This window comes from Alosa sapidissima, chromosome 19 (genome assembly GCF_018492685.1).
Source record: "Alosa sapidissima isolate fAloSap1 chromosome 19, fAloSap1.pri, whole genome shotgun sequence".
Classification (NCBI taxonomy): Eukaryota; Metazoa; Chordata; class Actinopteri; order Clupeiformes; family Clupeidae; genus Alosa; species Alosa sapidissima.
In genome coordinates this window covers 20,725,103-20,746,848 of record NC_055975.1, presented here as the reverse complement: position 1 = coordinate 20,746,848, position 21,746 = coordinate 20,725,103, and the positions used below count along the sequence as shown (strand labels likewise).

The 21,746-nt window shown below is 40.8% G+C and overlaps 1 protein-coding gene across 2 annotated transcripts in view; it reads right to left on the bottom strand.

The window, feature by feature from the left end:
* Nucleotides 1–21,746, bottom strand: part of ltk (leukocyte receptor tyrosine kinase) — a 59,831-nt gene that overhangs the window by 26,454 nt on the left and 11,631 nt on the right. For both annotated transcript variants that reach the window (XM_042073250.1, XM_042073251.1), the window contains exons 2-7: nt 13,451–13,525; nt 10,791–10,940; nt 9,614–9,842; nt 5,825–5,961; nt 4,286–4,420; nt 1,068–1,217 (exon numbers count right to left, since the gene is read on the bottom strand). In XM_042073250.1, the coding sequence (XP_041929184.1) occupies nt 1,068–1,217; nt 4,286–4,420; nt 5,825–5,961; nt 9,614–9,842; nt 10,791–10,940; nt 13,451–13,525 (876 nt within the window). The remainder of the gene's footprint in view (nt 1–1,067; nt 1,218–4,285; nt 4,421–5,824; nt 5,962–9,613; nt 9,843–10,790; nt 10,941–13,450; nt 13,526–21,746) is intronic.

The following is a 21,746-nucleotide window of genomic DNA, read 5'->3' as shown; positions in this document are numbered from 1 at the left end:
ACTGAAATGTATTGCATTTTAAAGCCTGTAATCTGAGAAATGTGAGGAGCTATTTGCAGGATAAACTTTCCATACACCTCGTCCGTCTCAAATCCTTAGGTGATCCTGCTCACCTCCCCAACCGCAGGAGGACAAACACGGCAGCTGTATCTCTCTGTCCTGCTCTGGCGGCTGCAAAAACTATGTTAGGGAGTTGACGAGGGTTGGACCAGGGTAATTATCTCCAGAAATGATTCAGTGTTTTTCTCTAAAACCATTCTAGAATGGCTGGGGGAGATTTAAGGTCAGCCTTGCATGGCTTTGATCCGTCTCATCTGATTTAGCAGCCAGTAACAATGCTCCTCCCAGTGTGGATGAGACTGATGGTCAGACTTGTGTGCTAATGAAAAAAATAATAATTACTCACACCGAGTAAAGTGGCCAAGCACATACTGGTAATAACTCTAGGGGCCCTCATATGAATGATGGGCAAAGTCTAAGTAGAGCTAGTTTAATAGCTAGGCAAATTCAATTTAAGTTAGAGCCAAAGGACATAAATTATCTCTAAATATAATCTCCGTTGGAGAAGTATTTTGACTAATGTTCACTCATGCTGTACTGTATGTCTACAGTGACTTCAAGCAAACAGTAGCTTTTATTAACTGTTTAAAAACAACAATATGTGTAAAAAATATAAGAGGAAAATCAGTTTCACTCCCAAGGATGTAGAGATATTCAATACAGATTGAAGAAAAAAATGTGCTCTCTCAACTCCTCTCTTTTCTCTCTGTGTTGGCAGAGGCAGCCCCGACACCCATGATGATCACACACCTCTTAAAACCCTCCACATATCACTGTTACTATGTTTACAGCAGTTTTTGGTCCACTGGTCTTTTTTTAAAACACATAACAAATATTTACAATACAATACAATACAATACAATACAATTACATGTCTTACAAATATAAACACCTGATTTTTAATTCAATACAGGTCATGAGAATCCAATGAGAATACTTCTACTCCTCCATAAACATTACTATTACTGAAACTGTGAGCTGATCACACTTCCACTCCCCACACTGACCTTGAGTGAGCTGCAGCGTGGTTCCTAGCAGGCCTCTGCGGTTCCCCAGCTCCTCCCCACTGCTCAGCACCCAGGAGGATGGACGCTCGGACACTGACCATCCGCAAGGGCCCGACTCGAATGAGCAGTGAGCCCCAAAAGGCAAAGAGTCTGGAAGGAAACACAACAAGGATCAGGAAGGTTTGAGGGGGGGGGGGAAGGGTAGGGGGAGGAGGAGGAGGGGAGGGGAGGCTCGAAAATGCACATATAAGGCCAAGAGAAACACAAAGCTGTGCAGTCCTAATTTCCAGCTGTTTAGCAAATAGAAGTACTGGTGGCCATTGAAAACAAACTGGATGTGTGAGTGAGGGTGTATGTGTGTGTGTGTGTGTGTGTGTGTGTGTGTGTGTGTGTGTGTGTGTGTGTGTGTGTGTGTGTGTGTGTGTAGGTCTGTCTGCATTGGCTCAGTGTGGAGTCCTGCTGACAGCTCTGCAAGGGAAGGGGAGGAAATGACAGAGAGGTTCTTTGCTGACCGATCCAGCACGGTTAGCATTGGGGGAGGGTTACGCAGGCTACAGAGTTGAAAAGTCAAACTCCAAGATGAAGGCGGTGATTTTCAGCATGCAGCACTGGAACTCGACTGAGTGTCTGTGTTTTCATGGCCTTCGCAATCACTCCAAGAATCATTTCAAACCTTCACTCCCGCAGGCCCCACAATTCCAGTGCTTTCAATAACCCTTCTTTCAGTAACACACACACACACACACACACACACACCATCATTTCATTACTAACTGGGCACAGTCATCTCATTCTGTACAGGGCTACATATTTCTTTGCATCCACTGATGAATGCATAAATACTTTTCTGACTAATGGGGGAGGCCTGGCAAGTGGAGCCCATTTCTTTTCTGATACAGCAGTAAAAGGCCGGGCTCTCAACTCTGCCCCAGTGCGGTATCTTGACTTTATTTACTTAATATACACTTTATTATGTATTCCTTCTCACATAGGTATAAAATTATAATGATGTAAATACCCTTATCGTAAAACACCTCATATAACGAAAAGCACACATCCAACACAGAAAAAACACAGCCAAATCCACCAGTCTCAGCCTCAGTATCCCTGAGCATGTAAGACAGGCAGACAAGTGGCCTACCATAACACACAAGGTCTGCCATGCAGATTCCTCCGCTTGTGATTCTCACACTTCACTTTTAGTGGCAAGTCCTGCCTGTGCAAGGGAAGCATTTTCTCGCCGGCTAATCCGTGGGAGGGGATTAAGAATTTATCACAGCCTTAAAGTTTAATACCGCTAATGTAGGTGGCACGCTGCCTGCTGTTAACGCCTCTGATGGCCCTTTCACACCAACAGCCTCGACTCGCACTCATTCATTAGGAGGCACATGAAAATCTGTAACAGACCTCTGAAGTTTGCCTACAACAAACTGCCATCTTTGCCTATATGAGGAGATCCGGTATCTTGCGATTTTTCGTCTTTTGGGAAGTAAAGTGTTACCGAAATATCTACATGTATGTCTTTTATCATTGTATTTTGTATTTGACATCCAAATAACATAATACTCAACACTGCACTCACTTGAGTTGCTTTCTGTAGTTAGTGTTGTGTGTAGGGAGGAAGTGACAAGAATGGCAAGAGCATATAAATAGTTCTGATCTAGTTAGCATTTCTTATCCAATCAACAGCTCACAAGCCAATGGAGAGTTGCTAGACTAGCCCTGGCAGCAAATGTAATTTGCTTCCGCTAGGGGCGCGTCTAGATTTCTAGGCTACCATTTTCCTTGACAGCGGTCTGTTATACTTAGCAACGGTCTGTTATTCAGAATTAGCAGACCGCCGAACGTTGGGAAGGCCCATTCAAGTGAATGGAGCATTCTGCAGCACTATGAAGAGCCGTGTAATACGATGTGAAGAACACACAGACAGATGTTCCTGGAAATTAATAGATTATTTGATGAATGAATCAGTTAATATATAACATTATACAACAGTTAGGTCCGGTCAATCTATTTATACATTTTTGATTGGACAAGAGGCATTCCATGAATCATCACAAGTGGCGATATCTCAGGACATCCCCACTCAGGCATTTTATCGGCCAGTAATCACTAATAATTAAAAAATTATGCGCTGCGAGCTGCGATTTCATGATGTCACACTGAGTGAGAAAATGAAGTAGGTCTACTGTAAATACACAGTAGGTGAATGTTCGATTTACAGTAATACGAGACGAATAAACAAGTAAGTAAGCTACACAAATTACTGAAATTGGCTCTCAAGTGGTGTTGCATTGCTTGGCAAGGCTAATGAATGAACAATGAACGAATAATTACCTTCGAACAATGAACAAATTGCAGCTGTGCCGATATCCTTTACCAAAACTACTCCCAAGCTTGTCATATTGCTTAAATAACAATGCACAAATATTCTCTAATTAATCAGAACAAATATGTATTTACATTTTAGAATGTTTTTTTTTAATGTTGTGAACCAGTTTTAACTTGGAAGTGACCTATTTTCTTTAGCGTCTTTCCCTGCCTGAGGTCCATGTCATTAAAAACCATTCACCAGGCTTCTGCTGCTGCTGTGAGTTCACCTTGTGCTACAGGACAACAGAATGGACAGGCTTTTTCCGAAGAGAATTTCCATTAACTGGCAATTAAGGCACACACAAAGACCAACATGTCACGGCACTCCAAGGCCAATCAATGCCTTCAATTAGGCATAAGGGAGGCAATGAAGCCTTCACTGATGGGCATGTTGATAAAAAACAGGTCAGGAAATCTTTCAGGAAGGACACTGTGGCTCTCAAACCTCAATCTGTTTTTCCACCTTTCCAGCTTTACATACTGACTGAACTAATAAGTGCCATTCTTGATTTCCTAATCTGACCTAAATTTGCAAAGCAATCACTCAAATTGCACTGATTTTCGACAAGGTGTGCTTGAAGCAGTGATACATATGACAACTGGGAGGGGGCAGAGTCTGTTGGAACAATACTGAGTAACATCATGGCTTTGTCAACAGTCATTAATATATCCATGTCAATTCTGTGCAATAGGCTACTGTACATTTTAGAAAATAATAGAGCAGTGCTATGCTAGGATATTGATGCTAAACATCAAAGTGTGATGCTAAAGGCTAAAGAGTAATGCTAAATACTAAATTACAATTCTAAACAACAAGCATAGTGGAGCATGGAGTCTAAACTCACCACATATGAAGCCCTCATCCTCCCCCAGTGGACAGTCCGTATGGAAGTCACACACACGGCTTTTGTCTATACAGCCTCCAAAGTTACAGTGTAAGGTCATCGACTCATCACAGTCACTGTCTAGGCCATGGTCGTCTGAAAAATCACAGCATACAGATAAACAAGGCCTCTAAAGTACCTCTGCAAATACTTTTTAGACTTTATCAATTTTATTCATTCTTGTTTATTTACTATAGCTTGACTTCTTATGAAAAGGATTGTGCGTATTTCATCTCAGAATTCAAGAAATGAGGTATGAATTGTCTTTCATATTTCAGTTTTTTTTTGTTACACAATTCAAACTCACTGGCTTGTAATTCTACTGTAATGAACTGCAATTGTAAGTCTATTGCCCGTAATTTCCCAATTACAGTTTTTTCTGAATGCTTAAACACATTTTTTGTAACTATGTTTTTTTTGCAAAACTCTACACACAAATGGCAAAACCACTCACTGAGTTCGCAAAACTAAAAGCACAAACACTGCTTTGCACTCAGTTTGCAATTTTGTAACACACACTTTGCACAACTGTAGGCACAATGGCTATTATTTACACTATTTTGCCAACTCTCTGGCACACTTTCTCATGTGAAAACTGTTTTAGATAATTAGTTCACTTTGCAATCAGCCTAAGCACTATAAATAAGCCACAGGTAATGTACAATGGGTACGATGGAGTGAGCAGGAAGAGTGAGAAGAGAAAAAAACAGACAAAAAAACAGTCTACATGTGGGGATATTGTCATGTCAGGCCTGGATACGTCATTCCAGAATATATTTTTCCCGGTGCCTTGGACTAGGACATTGCATGTGATGTAGACAGAATTTTGAGAGAGACGACCCGATGTAGACTGATTTGTTTTGTCTCAGTGAAATGCTATTTTGTGTTTTGACTTGGAAAAACACACTTGTGTTTGTTTTGATGTGTGTAAATAAACACTAGTACTTGAAGTTGGGATCCCTGTATGTTTACAGAACTATGACAAAAGTATGACCTCAAACTGACATAGTCTACCTTGTGCACAGAGAAAGCAAAAGCCAGATGTGTTTTTTATTCATACCATCAGTGTGTTGTTGGCACATTGTGTGCTTACTATTGTGATGGCTTGTGTTTACTGTTAGATACGAAAACACCATTTTTACGAAGGTGTGAAGAGTTAAGCAAGGTGTGTTAGCTTTTGCAAGAGAACTACAATGTTTTGCTGATTGGGTGAGAGGTTTTGCCATTTGTGTGTAGAGTTTTGCAAAAAAAGCCATAGTTACAAAAAATGTGCTTAAGCAATCAGAAAAAACTGTATTAGCCGTGGTTTATACATTGATTTTGCTAAATTTCTTCAGCTACGAGGTTAATACACAGGGAAGTTAGTATGGTTTTGTTTTTTTTAACTTGCATAAAACAATGTCCTGCGGTTTATACACAATGCGGCTAATACACAGGAAATTACTGTACATGAAATACATGTATTTCACCATCAGCCCCCTCACAGCCAGGCAGTCTCACCTTCACAGCCTGGCAGTTCCAAAGAGTCTATGGCCAGCAGCGCCCCATCGTCCTTCAGACACCCCGAGTAAAGCAGCGTCACCTGAAAGGGCTCGTCAACCAGCCCAATGGCAGCTTCCAGCTCCTCCCAGTAGGCCCTGGAAAGAGATGGGCAGAAATGACTCTGTCTGTGTGCTGTGTTTGAGCATGTTTTTCTTTTCTTTTATTAATTACATGCACTGTCAGACTGTGGGCCTTGTTTCTGTCAAATGAAGTCATTTCCCGTCACTTTTCATCACATTACTTCAGATAGCCACCAATTTTTTTCTTAATAAGATTTCAGCACCACACATAATGATGGTTTCCATTGTTGAAATGCCATTTCTAATATCACTCAATGCCAGTTGAGAGATGTTCTTTTTGTTGACTTCCTAGCAAGACATGCCATGTCCCATTTCTTTCCTCATCCCTCATTTCAGGCTCCTTAAAAACACAATGGCTGGACTGACAAATATGTGTCTGCATTTCCTTTTCAACGGGCACAGACATATGATCATGATTAGTGTCTCCTCTTCTCCTGCCCTCCTTTCCTAGTTATATGCATTCCTCTCTCCTCTGCATAACTTTTGAGCCTCAGATCAATTTCCTGCTGAGGATCCCCAAAGCTTAGCATCTGCCCGACAGCTACAGTAAACTTCGCCTCGAAGCGCCTGAAAGACATCTGACTTCAGAAAAAAATCCCTTAATGCCCCAATCCCTTTATCAGTGGTATGACAAAGGGCTTTGCATAACAGCATCTCAGCAGCTATTTTCAAGAGATACCTGCGGGGTGCTGCCTCCCCCTCTCCTCCACTGTAGTGGTTATGTGGTGCAAATATGGAGGAACTAACAAATCAAAGGTGCCATTAACCCTTAAAGGTCCAGTGTGTAGGAAATAATGGAAAATAAACTGTAACCATTCCAAAAATGATCACCATATGTTGTCAGAGAGTAAGGAAACACGATGAATTGAAGTAATGGCTTATTTGACAACATTACTCTAACCCGTAAACTCCCGTAAAACCCATGAAAAATATGAGTTACGGGGCGGAATCTCTTGGAATTTTCGTTTATGTTTTGAACGATTAATTCTAGAATAGCGTATTAATAATGGGCTAGCATGTCCTCCTATTTGGGTTGCCAAATTAGCAAAGGCCAACTGTCAACAGCTGTCAGTTGTAGTCATGAACGCCTACGAGAGGCAGGCAAATTTACAAAATTAAAACAAGAAACAAATTAAGTGGACATCGGAGGAGCTTCCTGATATGGTGACGTCTTCGTCAAACGAGGAATATCAAGTCTGACGCAGAGCTGGCAATATTTCTCCACAACAGGTAGCCTAGGCTAAACTTCATCTGCATCGCTGACTTCAGCTAAATATGTTACGTTGGTTAGAGAGGTATTTTTTGTTTTCATTGTTTCCTTAATGTGTAGCTAGGTCATGGTTGGAGAAACGTTAAAGCAGCTGCAGGTCAACTAACGTTAAGTCTTCATTACATCTGGCAACCCAGAAGAGGCTCGCGTCTGGTAGTCTTGAAACCGTTCACCAGTGTTTTGATTTTGGCCTACAGAACGTTCGGTAACAATCCTACAAATCGCACCTTTAAAAGGTGTACGGGAATGTTGGGAAATGAACATTCTAAAGAATATCTGGGAATTCAACATAGAATTTTAGAACCTTCAATTGTTGCGGAACGGAATCTTATGTTAGAATGTTCAAAAACCCACACCTTTAAGGGTTAATATGTGTTTACATTTTGTAAAAATACCCCATCAGTTACATTTATGAACCTAGTAGTTTGTGAATGAAAATAACCTTTCCTTAACTTAAAACAGAACGACAGAAATAAATATTCTGGATGTAAGTTTTGCTTTGTTTTTTATTTTTGTTGATGTACAAAAATGGGTCAACACAGAATAATCTAATGTGTCTGTTTTTTTGTTGTTGTTTTTTTTTTTAAATGATTCAACTATTGTACAATGTCTGGTGCCTTAAAATCTGAATACCTCATCACTTTTTAGGTGAGTCTATGATTTACCAAGAGCAATGGAGGACAGCTTTCTATGCCATTACATTCTCATAGCTCAGGTGTTTCGTGGTATATTATTCCAGGGTAGAAGTCCATCACCTTGCCAGATGATTGAATTATGAAACACATTATACATCAAGTCTTGACACCCAGCCTTTCTCTCATGTGTATACAATGCATTAGGCCTATGGTCTGACAAGTTTGACCAGTAAGCCTATATCAAACCTAAAAATGACTTTAAAGTTATCATTAATATTAAAGTGTGTCTAAAATAGTACATTTACGGTTACGTATCTGTTTTCAGTCTGGCAAAAAAAAACTATGTTTCACAGTGCTGCTGTTTTCGTAGTGATAAGAGCCATAGCCTGGGGCTCCTGAAGGCACACTGCTGCATGAGTCAACAACAAAAATGATAAAATCTCAAAATACAGACATGATCATATTTCACACAAAGAATGTATTCTTGGTGTAAATCCCCCCAAACGCTTGTAAGTGCATGCCTATGGCAAGGCTTGTTTTCTATTGCAATTTAATACACATCATACTGGTGTGTTTTCATCTCATGTCTTGGCTATTTGAGTATGCACTGCAATAGGTAATCAAGGCCATATTCAAATTAATGATTAATTTGCCATTAATTATTTAATAATGATATCCTGTGATTTAGTCTATATTTTTGGACATAAAATATACTAAATCTATCTATTTGCTTCCTCTTTCTCTCTCTGCTAACATCTCTTGGTATGCATCACATAGTCCTCTCCAGTTATGACCAAAATAATTAAGTTCAACTTAATTTCAAGGGCTGCTTTTAGAAACAAAATGCTTTTATGCATCTTAAAATAGCTCTGCCAAGCAAAAAAATCAATATCAAGGCAGTCTCCTTTAACAAAAGGTTTGGAAACGCAATTCATCTTTTCTTAAGGCACAGACTGTTGCTCTGCCCATACCAGTAAGTAAAGTGAATGTCAAATCAATTTTCCCTGCAATGTTCCCCATAGTACGGAGGGTCAATCTATTCCTTTCAATCCATCAATCTAATCGTTGAGCAGTGCCATAACAATAAAAGGTGTGTGTGTATATATATGTGTGTGTGTGTGTGTGTGTGTGTGTGTGTGTGTGTGCGTGCGTGTGTGTGTGTGTGTGTGTGTTTATGTATGTGTGTGTGCCTGTGTATGTGTGTGCGTGTGTGTGTGTGTGTGTGTGTGTATGTTGAACTATCTTCAATGACAATAACTTTACAATCCCAATGTGTCCCATTCTGCAATGGTTTACTGAGCATCTTGCTAACTGATTTCAAATGATGACCAAGTGCAGTCATTTAGGTAAGGAACTCAAACTAAGGAATAACCCCATTAACTAACTAAGAAGTTGTATGTGTGTCTTTCTATCTTCATGTACTGTATTTCGTATTGTACTGATTTTACTTAACCCACGCTGTTAAGTTCTATTCATTCAATAAATCTATGATTTATTTTTTTATCGCAACTCCCATGTGGCCTTTCTGTTCTCTGTTACTTTGCCCTGAGCCAGGGTTGTAACAATAGACTGAACCTCTGATATTTCTTATTCCTTTTATGATTCTGTTCATGAAACCCTGGCCATACTCACATGATTCACTAAACCACCTAGCCAGTACTTTCTTTTCTCACTGCACTGTACTGCGTGGGCCCGTGTGGGCTGAACTCTTTCTGAATATTCTGGGGCAATCAGTGGCTTGAGCAAGTGAAAGGTGACTGACCTGCTGCTTCCTCTGCCTGTGGTGCTGAGGGCGAGTGTTTTAAGGATCGCGGGGGAGTCGGCTCGTCTTATTAGCACTGACAGATTGCCCCCGGAAGGGGGCGGGTGGAAGCGGGCAACCCGTAGGTGGCACAGCGGCCCGCTGCCCATTAGCACTGGACTGGTGGCGTGGAACTCGCAGCTCCCAGGGGCCACGGCTGACAAGCTGGGCCCCAAAACTAGGTAGTGGCCTGCAATGGCAATCAAAGATCACACAATCACCCTTGCACACAAGAGCATACACTGGTGAAGCAAGACAAATAATCAGTACCCCAGAACCAGCAATGCAAGAGAAAATCTTTAAAAACCTCTTTGAACACTTCGGACCTGCTGTGTCTGATACGAAGAGCATTACTACTGCCCTCACCTTTTTGAATAATGAAAACGATCTAACCATGATCTAACCGCAAAATGTATACTTACTCTTTGGTATTTTTTCAGATCTCACCAAATGCTCTGTGGTAACTGGCTTAGTTTATTTGCTTCATACTGTAGCTATCAGGTTATATCACTCATACATATGTAATTTCTCTCTAACCAAAGTAGCCCATTGAGTTTGGAGTCAGTGGGAGTTTATCTAAACAATCTGACTCTGAAAGACCATGACAGCATCTAATATTTTAAGATGATTTGCAAGTCTGGAAGTTATTTAGACCTGCTATTCAGCAGGCTTCAAAATATAATGCAGGTGTTGATGTGAGACTTACTTGTATCTGTTCAAAGTAATATTTCCTACCAGATAGGTACACCATACTTGAGACTTGTGAAACGGAATAACAAACTGAACTGTTTCAGTGTAAAACATGTCAAGAGAAATAAGGTTAAAAGGCAGATTGAGATTAATAGTCTCTCATATGGTCCAGCTTTGAAATTCCCTTTCCATAACGCAGTTCTGAATTTTTAGCACTACACTCAAAATTTTTAACACTACACTCAAAATATTTACTATTTAGAAAACACAAACTATGAATATTTATTAGCTTTACATACAACCTATCAAATAAAAATCAGACAGATTTTTATTAGAACCTCTCTTTTCCAAATGGGCATATTTTGAGAATACAAAAAAACAACAGCCCACTGATTATGGGGGATGAGATAAGTGTGGGTTGGTGTGTGTTACAGTGCCTTCGTCTTACCACCAGCATTGCCGACAGAGTGATCTGTGACCGGACGTAAACCGCGTCGTCCCAGGTGACTCTGCTGAGGTGACACGACCTGCCAGTCGCTGCTGCCGCTGTGATTGGACAAGGACCAGGAGCATGGCGACTCATAATCACAGTACATGTCTGTAGGGGAGAGTTCATGGCATTAGGATAATGGTTGGATTATGATTGGTCTGTGTGGTCTGTGTATGTGGCTTAGTGTGTCTGTGTGTGTGTGTGTATGTGTGTTAGTGTGTCTGCGTGTGTGTCTGTGTGTGTGTATGTGTGAGATGGTAGAAGAGGTCTGAGGAAGAGAGTCCGTATATCTATCAAGTGAGTGAAAGTGAGTATGTGTGTGTGTGTGTGTGTGTGTGTGTGTGTGTGTGTGTTTGCGCAAGAGAGAATGAGAGAGAAATAGAGAAAGAGAGAGAGAGACAGTTGAAGTCAAGGCAAAAGACTGAAAAGGGTGTCCAGAAGGAAACCCACACATTTTACACAAATATTTCCCGCTGGCCAAAGACAAGGGAACGGAGCACATACACTTAAAAAACAAACACACGCCTGGAAAAACAAAACAACGCTTCCCTGAACTATGACTGACATAACCAGATACACAGCTCTTCAAATTACCCAGACCACATGACATGGTGTGCTCAGGATACTGTGGATATGGCCTATCCACAGCATGGGCCAAAGTCAACCAGAATTTCAGTGGTGTGTCGCTGTGACGGCCTGTCTATTGAATCACAGAGTGAACTCGTGCCAACCCCACGCATCTTTGGGAATAAATCACAGCAGATGGCAAACGAAAGAGAACAAGTCAGTGATTGACATGAGGGAGATTTGAGAAATCCATTAAGGGCAAGAGGATCCGACATGACGTGAATATCAGAGCAATTACCATTTAAATGAATCACAAGTTGACTTCAAGGGCAGGGATGTATGGGGGAGGAGTGGGAGGGCTACAGGAGATTTCTGGGATATCTCTTCACATTCAGTCGAGACCTTTCACCAAGTAGGTACTCCAGAGCACTAATGAGGCCCAAGCCAGATTTGCCCACTAATGAATACATGTGCGCTTGAATCAGTTTATTTCCTACCAATTATTACATATTAAATGTATATTAAATGATGTGTCTGTTCTCTTTCTGCCCCCCCCCCTCTTTCTCTCCCCCTCTCTCTCAAAACACCAGCCGTGCAATTAAAATAGACTGATTCTAGATGAAAGGGGACATACTGATCTCAAATAAAACTGGTTCTTCAAAATAGAAATGTTGAACCACACATTTGTTGAAAATACATTTTATTTTACATCATTCCACTCAGGGCTTATATTATGTTCAAAACTGGGACACCACATCACATTTAGTTAAACCAATAAAGACCCTTGCATGAATACGGAGGGATTTACTGTATGGGAGGGTCTGATATCTAGCTTGTAAATAGATAATGTGTGAGGCCTATGGAACAGTGTTAACTATTACTTATTCACTCTGGCTGAAGTTAAAATGACCCCCTAAAGGGACTTAGCCCTCCACTTTTAAGGTCGAGCACCCAAACCACTAGGCAAGTGCGCTCTGAGCCTGAACCTTTTTTAATCGGGGAATGCAAACAAGGCAGGAATGAATTAACAAAGACCAGACGAGAAGAAAGTTCAAAATGAGCACAGTGACGTCAGCATAACCTTCACACCAACCACACCTCATGAAACACAAACACCCTCAAACAGTTATCATTTCATATAAATCACCACCGCTGAGGTCATGTGGCAGACCCTAAAAAAATGATCAAAGACAGCGGGAAAGCGTTTGGGAGGGGGGGGGGGGGGATGCAGCGGGGCCCGTAATTGGTGTCAGAAATTCCACCAGCCAAAGCTCGAAGGAGACATGCTGTTTTGGAGTCATGAGAGGTTACTCGGAAAGTCGCGGTTACTCCGGAGCCCGAACTGGTGCGGATCTGGCGCTCAACCGGCTGTGGGTATTGATTAGGATTGACCACTAATAGCAAAGCCACAGGAGCCATTTGGAAAAGCGGTGGAAATCCCCCAAATGGGAGATGGAATGGGGTGGGACACTTATTCAATTTTAGGTTGTTTGAATGACAAACTCTTTGAATTACGGGCCATGAATAAGAGGCAGCAGATTGCAGGAGCTGTTGTGACAGCAGCCATCAATCAGTCTGGTGAAGAACTCCAACTTCGTGTAAAGCTGTCAGAAGTATTTGTTTGTTTAAAAAAATGTTGTTTGCAGCGCCAAGATAGATGGAGTAAAAATAACAATAAAAAAACACCCTGTCACAGCCAAGGAGTCCTAAAAGTCTGCTGTGCTTTCAAAATAAACCGTTACAAAAACCATTAGCTGCTGAACAGGTCCTTTATGCTTTCTCATTTGGGGTGAGTGAAATATGTGCAGGATCTAGTAAATCTTTGTTTTCATTAAATTAACGAAAAATCACCAGCATCTACGGTATGCCATGCATGCGCCAGAATTAAGATAGACAAATGTCATTACTGGGTGTGGTGCTACTTGCTACTTTTTTTGCCTAATAATGACAAGAATTAGATCGTCTAAACATCCCGATATTTCTTCAGAGCTATCTCTGCCATGTGGCATCTGGGCACCATTTGGTCACGATGGGAGAAGCTCAGGCCTTACATTCACTATCTTCATGTGAGTCTGCGGGGAAGGTCTCAGGGCTTCGGTCCAACAGGGTGTGACTGGCACTGGAAACTAAAAGAAAGAGAGAGAAAGAGAGAGTCAGCCATTAGTTCAGTAAAGTTTGGTTTCAAATAAATTCTTGACCTTTGGTGCAATACACAAAAAAGTACGGATCATGAAAATGAATTAACTTTCAAATCTTTACTAAATTTGTCACCAAGGACTTGACCCTCTACCCTGTGTACAATTTGTTGTGAATGCACAACAGGATAGCATACAACCACTCTGCCTCTCCAAAGAAATTGCTGAGATATTGTGTGGCAATGAATCAGACCGTGGATCAGTAATTACGCATGAATAAATAATTTGTTACAGGGGGTGTTGGAGTGTCACTGTGGGGAAGTGCATGCCCAGCACTGCACGAGTTGTTTGCCACAGTTCCATGCCACCGGTTTGGGTTGGCACAGCAAGAAGCACAATTAGCAGCTCTTGTGGGTGAGAGGGCCAGATGGGGTTTATGTTCCACTACTTTGGTCTGGGTGCAAGAACAAGAAGCAGAGATGAGTACAGGGTGCAGAGCATATGTAGTCGCTTCCAGTCAGTCTGACACTGTTTGGTGAGCTTTTGAGTCAAGCTGAACATGTGGACTTCCAAGATAGGAGCTTTGCATTAAATTAACTGAAAATCATCTGTGAAAGTCTCTTTAGCGCATATAGGTTGACCTTGCTACTCATGTACGTCACAAAGCAATAGCCGGCATCAAGAAACAACTGTGCTGTGATAATTGTCCTCCTTCACGATGCTTTTAACCTCAAATCACCTGATTTTAACTTATTTCAACATATTCATCAATATAATACACTTTATTCAGTGTATAGAATAGAATAATTCCGCTGAATAGAAAAGACAAAATAGAATTAACTAACTAAACTAAAGAACTAAATTGCACCCAGTCTGCTCCTTGCTTCCTGCTGGTCAAACACTTAAGGTGGATGAACTGGTAAACCACACTACACCTGAGAAATTCACCTGAGAAACATCTGAGAAGCAGATGGGCTCCCCCTATTAAGTCAGGTTCTGCTCAAGGTTTCTTCCTGGAATATGGGAGTTTTTCCTTGCCACAGTTGCCATATGGCGTGCTTGTGGGGGGTAAGAGGGTTAAGGCTGCCAGTCTTATGACGTCATTTTCTATATTTTTGATATGTTGCTGAGTATAACATAAACAGCAAAGAAAAGTGATTGATAATGACTGACTGACTATTATTGTGTTACATGCTTCAAATGTAAAGCACTTTGAGCTGCATTCTGTGTATGAAAGGTGCTATACAAATAAAGCTTTATTACTATTATTATTATTATTATTATTATTATTATTATTATTATTATTACCTGTGGAGGTACCTTGGGTTGATGGATGAATAGTAAATCCATTAAATATCATAATGGAGGGATTTCTAGATAGTGTCAAATTAAGTTATTTTGTACATCTCCTAACAAGAAGTTGATTTTTTCCTGCTTTATATCCATAAAATTATTCCTATTTCTAAGCCTTGGCAAGTTTATTATAATGATACAAAAAAGAATGATATAATTCAGATGTGTGTAAAGAATATAATTGCATGTGCACAGTTTATTCACAGTTACCAAAACATCACCCAAAAAGTGCTAATGCATTTTGAAGTATTTACTTCTTACACAACTAGGGGAGTGTTTGTTCAGAAATAATATTCTAATGCCTATTGAGAAAGTGACTAAGCAAGCAACTCTCCAAGGCTGTCAAAACACAGCAGAATTTCATTAGTCGTTGTAATCCAGTCGGAGCACCATGTAATTCATGACACATCACCACTCTTTCTATTGATGCTTGCCTTATTTGCACCCAGGGGCAGTAAGCCACGACCTTTGGATTTGGGGGACTGAGAACCCCAAAGAGTCTAAACTAAAAACTGAAGCCGTAGTGCAATAAATACAGACACCACACTGTGTCACAGGCAGAAAGCTAAATTACATATGGCATGGCAAAACTAATAGCAGGGTGAAAATGAAAGATAAGATGAACATGTTTGATAAGCTTTTGCCTTGACGGGAGTGATGACATTGTCGTTAATGGAACTGTACTTGGTGGTGTTAAAACATACAGTGCTTTGACCTGGTCCCAGCAGTGGGATATTAGAGTGTGATGTTTACAGTAGGATTACATGGTCTAAACAATGAGTTGGCTCAGTGTGAGAGACACAGACCAGGCGCTGGCAGCGCAGGGAGAGGGCTAATCTCTAGAGTTTCTATCTGTTGGTGAAGCTTGCAAAATGTTGAATTAGTTCAAAGGTCTTTTCAAAATGTTTTGAAAAGGCTGATATGACTCATTCTATGTTTTGGTGTGTGAAACACTTTTCTGACAACATTTTTTATTCATTAACGTGATTGATATTTATTACAGCCCTTTCCGCATTCATGGACAGGATAATATGCCATTATTTGCCAAAAAGGAAAACAGAAACATTTGTTTACTGTGTGTGTATTCCAGTTCAGGTTCAGAAAGTTCTAGAAGGGGGTGACAGCCCCACAAACAGCTCGTAATCTCTGGCTTGACTGGAACCCTAATGAGCATTCATACTGCAGCACACTATCAGCCCCGCCGACGATCAAACAACCCCAACCCCCCCGGCACTAAGCTCACCCCTCTCTCTCTCTCTCGCTCCAGGCAAGAAAAAGGCCCAGCGTGCTATTTCTTCTTTTCGTTTTTTAGGCGAAACATCAAACTGTCCAACTTTATTTCACCCCCCGCCTCTGTTCTTTCTCACCCACACCAACCTCTGCAAAAATCATCAGTAGATTTCAATAACATCGGCTGCACCTAATTAACAGTTAAAAATCCTTTGCATTGTCAACACACAAGGTTCTATGATTAATGAGTAAGAGAAAGAATACATTTGGAACAAAAATAAATGAATGCTAATGACTGTACACTACTCTTACACACAAGTCACAAGAAGGGTGTTCTGGTGTTGTTTTCAGAGATATTTAATACAATTATCAATACAACAATTAAGGCAAATACGTTTATAAATTATAGATGAACACACTAGAGCATGAGGCAGCTACAAAGCTCAGAGAGCCAGAGATGAACTTCGGTTGTGTGAGGGGGAAAAATAGGTCACATACCGAAAAAAAGGCCTCTTTGATGTTGGATAAAAGTGTAATATTTTCAAATGACTTGAGGAACTTAATGTGAATTCAGCTGAAACTGACAAAATACACTACTGACAGTACAACATACCAGCAAGTCAAGGAGTATTTCTTTTTCATTTCCGATGGCTTACAGTGTTTCCCAGATAATCGAAATTCCATTTGTGGTGGTTGGTTTGCAGAAATAACTTGAATGCGACAGTTTTTAACAAATTAGCACAGCGTGGTTATGATGCTAACCAAATTTACAATTCAGTACAACCTGGAAAATCATTGTGTGGTGGTCAGTGTTGATATTGTGGTGGGCCGCCACAAATAAGTCAATGTATGGGAAACACTGGCTTATTAGCAACCACTGAATGGATTGTGGATACAATGTTCAGTCAACATTTTATTTGGTCTACACAATGTGCACTGCTTCTTATCTTAACAGCACTACATACATACAGACATACTAACTCTCTCTCTCCCACACACACACACACACACACACACACACACACACACACACACACACTTCTCAACGAAAACAGTTTTTATTCTCTTTCAAAGCAGTCATGGCTCAAGGGCAAAGACATCATAGCCGAGACTACTGTACAAAAATGCACTTGAAAGTCCTGAAAATAGAGAATAGAGAGCACAAAGGGTTTAATTATAGAATAAAAAGCAGATGTACTTGTAGGCACAAAAGGGTCAGACTTTGATGAGAGATGGTCACAGCAGAGATTATTCTGAGAGCGTGTGCGACACGATGTCCCAGAAATCAAAGGGCCAACGGCCACTAACACTGGGACCACAAGTGTCGCCCTCGGGGTTCTAGCGGAACAGTCAATCATGTGACATACCCCCACCGCATCTTTATTGGCTACAGATGGTCAACAAGGAAGTCGTCACACAAGGTCAATACAATACGTCTCAGCTAGACCAAAAAAATTTAAGCGTTTTGGGAGTGTGGATGAAAGAGGCCTGTAGCGTCATTAGATTTTAGAAAATGACTCCAAGATAAAAAAAAAAAAAAAAATGAAAACATTTAGCTGTCTGTAGGCCTGGGGGTGAAAAGAAATGAATATGACATGGTCACACTGCCAAAAAACAGGGAAATTGAATTAAAGCAAAGAAAGTTTTAATACCCACAAATTGTGACGGCAGTGAATGTTTATGAGTGTATAATACCTAGCTGAGGGCCATAACATTTACGGCTAATCAGGAAGTGAGGGTGAAGAGAGTCATCTGAGGCAGGAAATGAGACAGACATACCAAACATTAATTGCACCTTTCATTTGATTTAATTTAATTATCACAATGACTGCTGAATTAAAAAAGTAGCATAGTAAAATGAGTCAAGACTAAAAACAGAATGAAAGCGTGGAATCTACATTACGCTCCAACTGAAAATCTCTACAAATACCTGTGCACCACGAAATGTTTACATCTGGTAGGTTGCGGTCTGTTCTGCTGCCAAGCTAAGACAACTTTGTGACAACAGCATCTCTGACTCATATCCATGCAATACAGTGGAAATGCGCTTGTCCAGCTGCTAAACAGCACAGGCCAGCGGCGACCCATCTTGCAGACAGCTGTGCTTGCTTAGCCACACGCTTCCAACTTGCCTATGAAGCCACAATGCAGACCTGTCCTTAAAAATGGCTGCACTGCGTGAGGAAAAACACAACACTGACAAACATATGGACGTTCTTCCACTGCCTCGTCTCGTGTCAGACGATCCTGTCCAAAGAGCAGGGTAATCGTCATATCCTGTCTAGGGGATTATCTTACTTCCTATGCAAAGAGAGAGCAGACTGAGCAACCTACTGATGAGAAGAATGGAGGAAACTCCTAATTCCGACCTGGGAGGAATGTTGTGAGAACATGCATGAGCATCGGATGGGTTGTGTTCCAGAGTTTATGGAATTTGGACGTTTCAGCCCGAAGCCAGTTTGTTTCTGGCAGCCATTTTTGTAACCATGCTCTGCTCCCTGCAGTCTGCTGCACTCTTGCTACTTAGCCACAGTATATACCCTTTCAAGAGAGTTCCATTATCAGCATCATAGTTGGCCCCACAAGACTTCCTTTTTAACATTCCATATGTTATCTTAATGCAGAGGAAGTAGATTGGGAACCAAATAGAATGTTCAAGCATTGTTTTTGTTTTTATTGTTGAAAGGGTCTATAAAAAGTGCTTTAATATCCATTATTAGAGGATGCACATGAATGACTCAGTGTAGGGAGATCTGATTCTGTGCTCGTCATACCCAGACCCTTTGTCTGCCAAAACTGAGATAGACCTTCATCCTCCACTGCCTGAGGGAAGTCACGAGATCATGACACTCCAGCCCTTCAGATCTATAGAAACGCTGATGACAACATGACTCCAGGGAGTGCAAAGAGGATGTTGGGCAAGGGTTCTGGGGGATACAGGCCCTTTGATAAGTACAGAGTACAGATGGGGATCAAAACTTGCCAGCTTCAAAGGTGAACACATGAATGTGAAGGTCCCAGTTCCCCACATTTTGACTACCTGCCTGGAAAAAGGGCCTTTCTTGTGGGCTTTTGGGGGGGCTCTGGTAACAACTGCAGTTAATGACGAACATCTGTCCCATATCAACTCACACCCCCTTTTCTACGGCGAAGTGAGATTTAAAAGACCTTAAAATATAAGACCTTAAAGCTGTACTTAAATCACAGTGAACCTTTCGCCTGTCCCTGAAGAGGCATTACTCACATCTCTACCACTATGTGAGAAATTTCCGACATTAATTTATCAAAACACAAGGCAATGCAGCATTTAACAGCAGCGAGAAGGTCCAGAGGGAGGAGAACCGAAATCGTCTTCGATTTTCAACAATGCATGGAAACCAACCAAACCACGTTTGCTGAGAACACAATGAAATTACGGGGCCTCCAACTGGGAAGAGATACGGTCTCACACTGGGAAGACAAACACCAATCTTGTTGCACAGCACGCTTTTGGAGGGTGCAGAGTGGAAACCGCACACACTCAACAACACAATCAAACCACAGCCACCACCAAATCCACAGACAACCCCACTGGGATCGTGATCGTCTGGAGTCACCCAGTATGCTGTGGGGCTGAACTGCCGTGACATTCAGCAAGGGAACAGGTGTAACACCAATGATGTGTGATCACCAAATCTGTGATCACTTGTGTGTTCTGGGGCCCTTGTTCCCACCTTTCCTATCTCACGCATTCAGACACACTGTATGGTCCCAGCGAATGGCAATAAAGCCTCTTTGTGACGTCGTTAGAGAGAATTAATAAGGATGGAGGGCAAGCTTTAATTATCTAATTTCTTAGCAAACAAAATTGCTCAACTTATTGTCAAACAGTCAGAGTTTTATACCATGCTGTTTTCCTTTTCATGCAAAGAGGAAACTACGTTTTTCTGCAGCCAAAATTCAAGCATTAAATCTAAGGCCAAGAGATACCGAAACAAAAAACACTTTAAAGACAGAAATAGGCCAGACAAATTCATTACTGTGACTAATTGTGCTTCAGGAATGTTTGTTTTGCGATATGGCTGCAACATTAAAATTGACCAATGGAGCTGAACTGTGTGCAACTCTTTCATTTCACCACTAATCAGTATGGGCATGCAGTGACATTATACCGCACTTCTCAATATCACCTTACAGCCACAGATTCCATTCCATTATAAATTTCCCTAATAATGGAAGCAATGATTACATTATACTGTATCAATGTCATGCGAGACCTGTGCTAGGTTCGAAGTAGTATGAACTTACATTCCACAAGAGGAAAAAAACATCAATTGGCAAAACACTCATTATTAGTAACCATAATACTTAATGACATCTGATCCCTTGGGACTCCAAGTAACGGATAACATGTCAGAGTGTGTGTATTTTATCTTGTTCTATGTGTGCTGTCATTAACAAAATACCACTGACCTGCCAAATAAAGCCACCTCAATCTACAACACAGTCATACTTACATCAAGTCAACTAGCAAACACTTACACAACCACTTACATGTAAGGTGCAAAGCAAGCCAACAGCTGATCAAGGGTAACATACACACATGCACTCACGTGGTTCTTACTAGATAGGTTTATTAAGGTTGTTCAAAATTGTTTTTACACCAAACCAGACAGTTGTCTGTCAATGTACCCTGGAAGGTTCCAGAAACCACTGAATGGTTGGCTGGGGCGCATGTGCCATAATGGCACTCTCAGAAACTGATCTGATGCTGGAACTGTTTTCCCACTCATTTAGAGCTTATCATTGCAATTAGCCAGATAGATCACAGATCTGGAAACGGCCCTTGTTTAGTTGTTTGTTATGATGATCCGCAGCCAGTCATGGTGGGAAATAATATGGATAATGAGGGTAACAGCAAAAAGGATTTAATACAGCCTTTAACACAGGCATTTTCCAATGCTTGCAGACAGCCCATACACAATTATCTGACAGTATATCACATCAGAGCTATGAATCTATGAGCCAAGTCCAGTATGATCTTGGAACAAATCCATAGCTGATTTGGAAGGCTATACTGACTGCATAACATATCAAAACAACATCAGTGCAAAACTCCAAAGAGAAGAAATGACACAATCATATAAAAAAGGAAATCAATTACCGGTAGGTTCAAACAGGGGATCTAATGCAACATTACAATGCATATTGGGGAGCATCCTGAGCATCCTGAAACAAACTATCACAATTTAAATAGTTGGTTTATACTTTCCCTTTCTTTGGCAAAACAGAAGAAACATGTATTGTAAGGTTGTTGATGTTTTTCAACATGACTATAGTGTGACATTAGTAAGCTACCTATTGAATCCTTAACATAATGAACAGCTGTTACTCTGAGCTACCTATTGAATACTATAATGAACAGTTGTTATATCTATAATTATCTATAATCGGTGTCAATCATTTGTTCCAGAAGCATACACAAAAGTTTGCATTTTGCATGTAAGCACATAATGTAATCTGAAAACTCTTGCCCTGATTAAAAAAACAATGCAACTGATCTCAGTTGGTATTCTATCTATAATGGAGGGGAATGGAAATTTCTAAGTGACCCCAAACTTTTGACTGCGGTAGTGTATATTGTATGTAG